This window comes from Microcebus murinus, chromosome 16 (assembly GCF_040939455.1).
Source record: "Microcebus murinus isolate Inina chromosome 16, M.murinus_Inina_mat1.0, whole genome shotgun sequence".
Lineage (NCBI taxonomy): Eukaryota > Metazoa > Chordata > Mammalia > Primates > Cheirogaleidae > Microcebus > Microcebus murinus.
Window position 1 is genome coordinate 37,741,746 of NC_134119.1, and position 1,720 is coordinate 37,743,465.

General features: G+C 38.5%; 1 protein-coding gene across 1 annotated transcript; it reads left to right on the forward strand.

The window, feature by feature from the left end:
* LOC105880462 (inorganic pyrophosphatase 2, mitochondrial-like) lies at positions 1–1,053 on the forward strand. Its single transcript, XM_020281901.2, has 2 exons — positions 1–69; positions 117–1,053. The coding sequence occupies exons 1-2, from the start codon at positions 1–3 to the stop codon at positions 963–965; spliced, it is 918 nt and encodes a 305-aa protein (XP_020137490.2). The 3' UTR covers positions 966–1,053.
* The last annotated feature ends 667 nt before the right edge of the window (positions 1,054–1,720 follow it).

Genomic DNA, 1,720 nt, shown 5'->3' on the forward strand with positions numbered 1-1,720 from the left:
ATGGCCCTGTACCGCACCGAGGAGCGCGGCCGGCCCTGCTTGCTGGACTACCGCGTCTTCTTCAAGAATGTAGCTGGTTTACAGCTGAATTCAAAGGAAGAAAAAAAAAAAAAAAGAATGTAGCTGGTGACTACATTTCCCCCTTTCATGATATCCCTCTGAAGGTGGACTCTAAAGAGGAAAATGGCATTCCTACAAAGAAAGCACGAAATGATGAATATGAGAATTTGTTTAATATGGTTGTAGAAGCGCCTTGGTGGACAAATGCTAAAATGGAGATTGCCACTGAGGAACCATTGAATCCTATTAAACAAGATGTAAAGAATGGCAAGCTACGCTATGCGGCGAATATCTCTCCTCACAAGGGTTATATATGGAATTATGGCGCCCTCCCTCAGACTTGGGAAGATCTCCATCAAAAAGATAAGAGCACAAACTGCTGTAGAGATAATGATCCTATTGATGTTTGTGAAATAGGCTCAAAGGTTCTTTCTCATGGAGAGGTTATTCATGTGAAGATACTTGGAATTTTGGGTCTCAGTGATGAAAGTGAAACAGATTGGGAATTGATTGCTATCAACGTGAATGATCCTGAAGCTTCAAAATTTCACATTGGCGATGTTAAGAAGTTCAAACCAGGCTACCTGGAAGTTACCCTTAAATGGTTCAGAGTTTATAAAGTACCGGAAGGAAAACCAGAAAACCAGTTTGCCTTTAATGGAGAATTCAAAAACAAGGCTTTTGCTCTTGAAGTTATTAAATCTACTCATGAATGTTGGAAAGCATTGCTGATGAAGAAGTGTAATGGAGGGGCTATAAATTGCACAAACGTGCAGGTGTGTGATAGCCCTTTCCATTGCACTCAAGATGAAACAAGATCCTTAGTTGAATCAGTATCATTTTCACTGAATAAAGAAAGTGATGAAGAAGATGCAGAGCAAGTGTGGTACTTCCTTGGCAAGTGATTGGAACATTTGAAATTCTGCCATCAAGACTCCAAACTCCAAGGACTCCAATACTTCCTTTCCTTTAGTGCTAGAGATAGGCAGGTCTACGAGCTTTTGCTAATTTCCTGTTAAAACTTCTTTTTTTCAAATTTTTGAAGATATGCAATATATAAATTAATACTAAAATGTTTGAAAAAAAAAAGAAAAGAAGAGGCCAAAGTGTGTGTGTGTGTGTGTATATATATATATATATTTTTTTTTTTGAGACAGAGTCTCACTCTGTTGCTCGGGCTAGAGTACCATGGCGTCAGCCTAGTTCACGACAACCTCAAACTCTTGGGCTCAAGCGATCCTCCTGCCTCAGCCTCCCGAGTAGCTGGGACTACAGATGGACACCACCATGCCCGGCTAAATATATATATATATATATATATATATATATACACACACACATATATATACATATATATATATACACATATATATGTATATATATATATTTTTTTAGTTGTCCAGCTAATTTCTTTCTATTTTTTAAAATACAAATTGGGTCTCGCTCTTGCTCAGGCTGGTCTTGAATTCCTGAGCTCAAATGATCTGCCCGCCTCGGCCTACCAGAGTGCTAGGATTACAGACATGAGCCACCATGCCTGGCCAAAAGTATGAATTTTTTAAAGCAATATTTCATTTTTCCCAAATCATTTGTCCCATGAGATGTTCCACTAAAAAGAGGTTTTGGGTTCAAGTTAGTTTGGAAAGTTGTGCATACTATA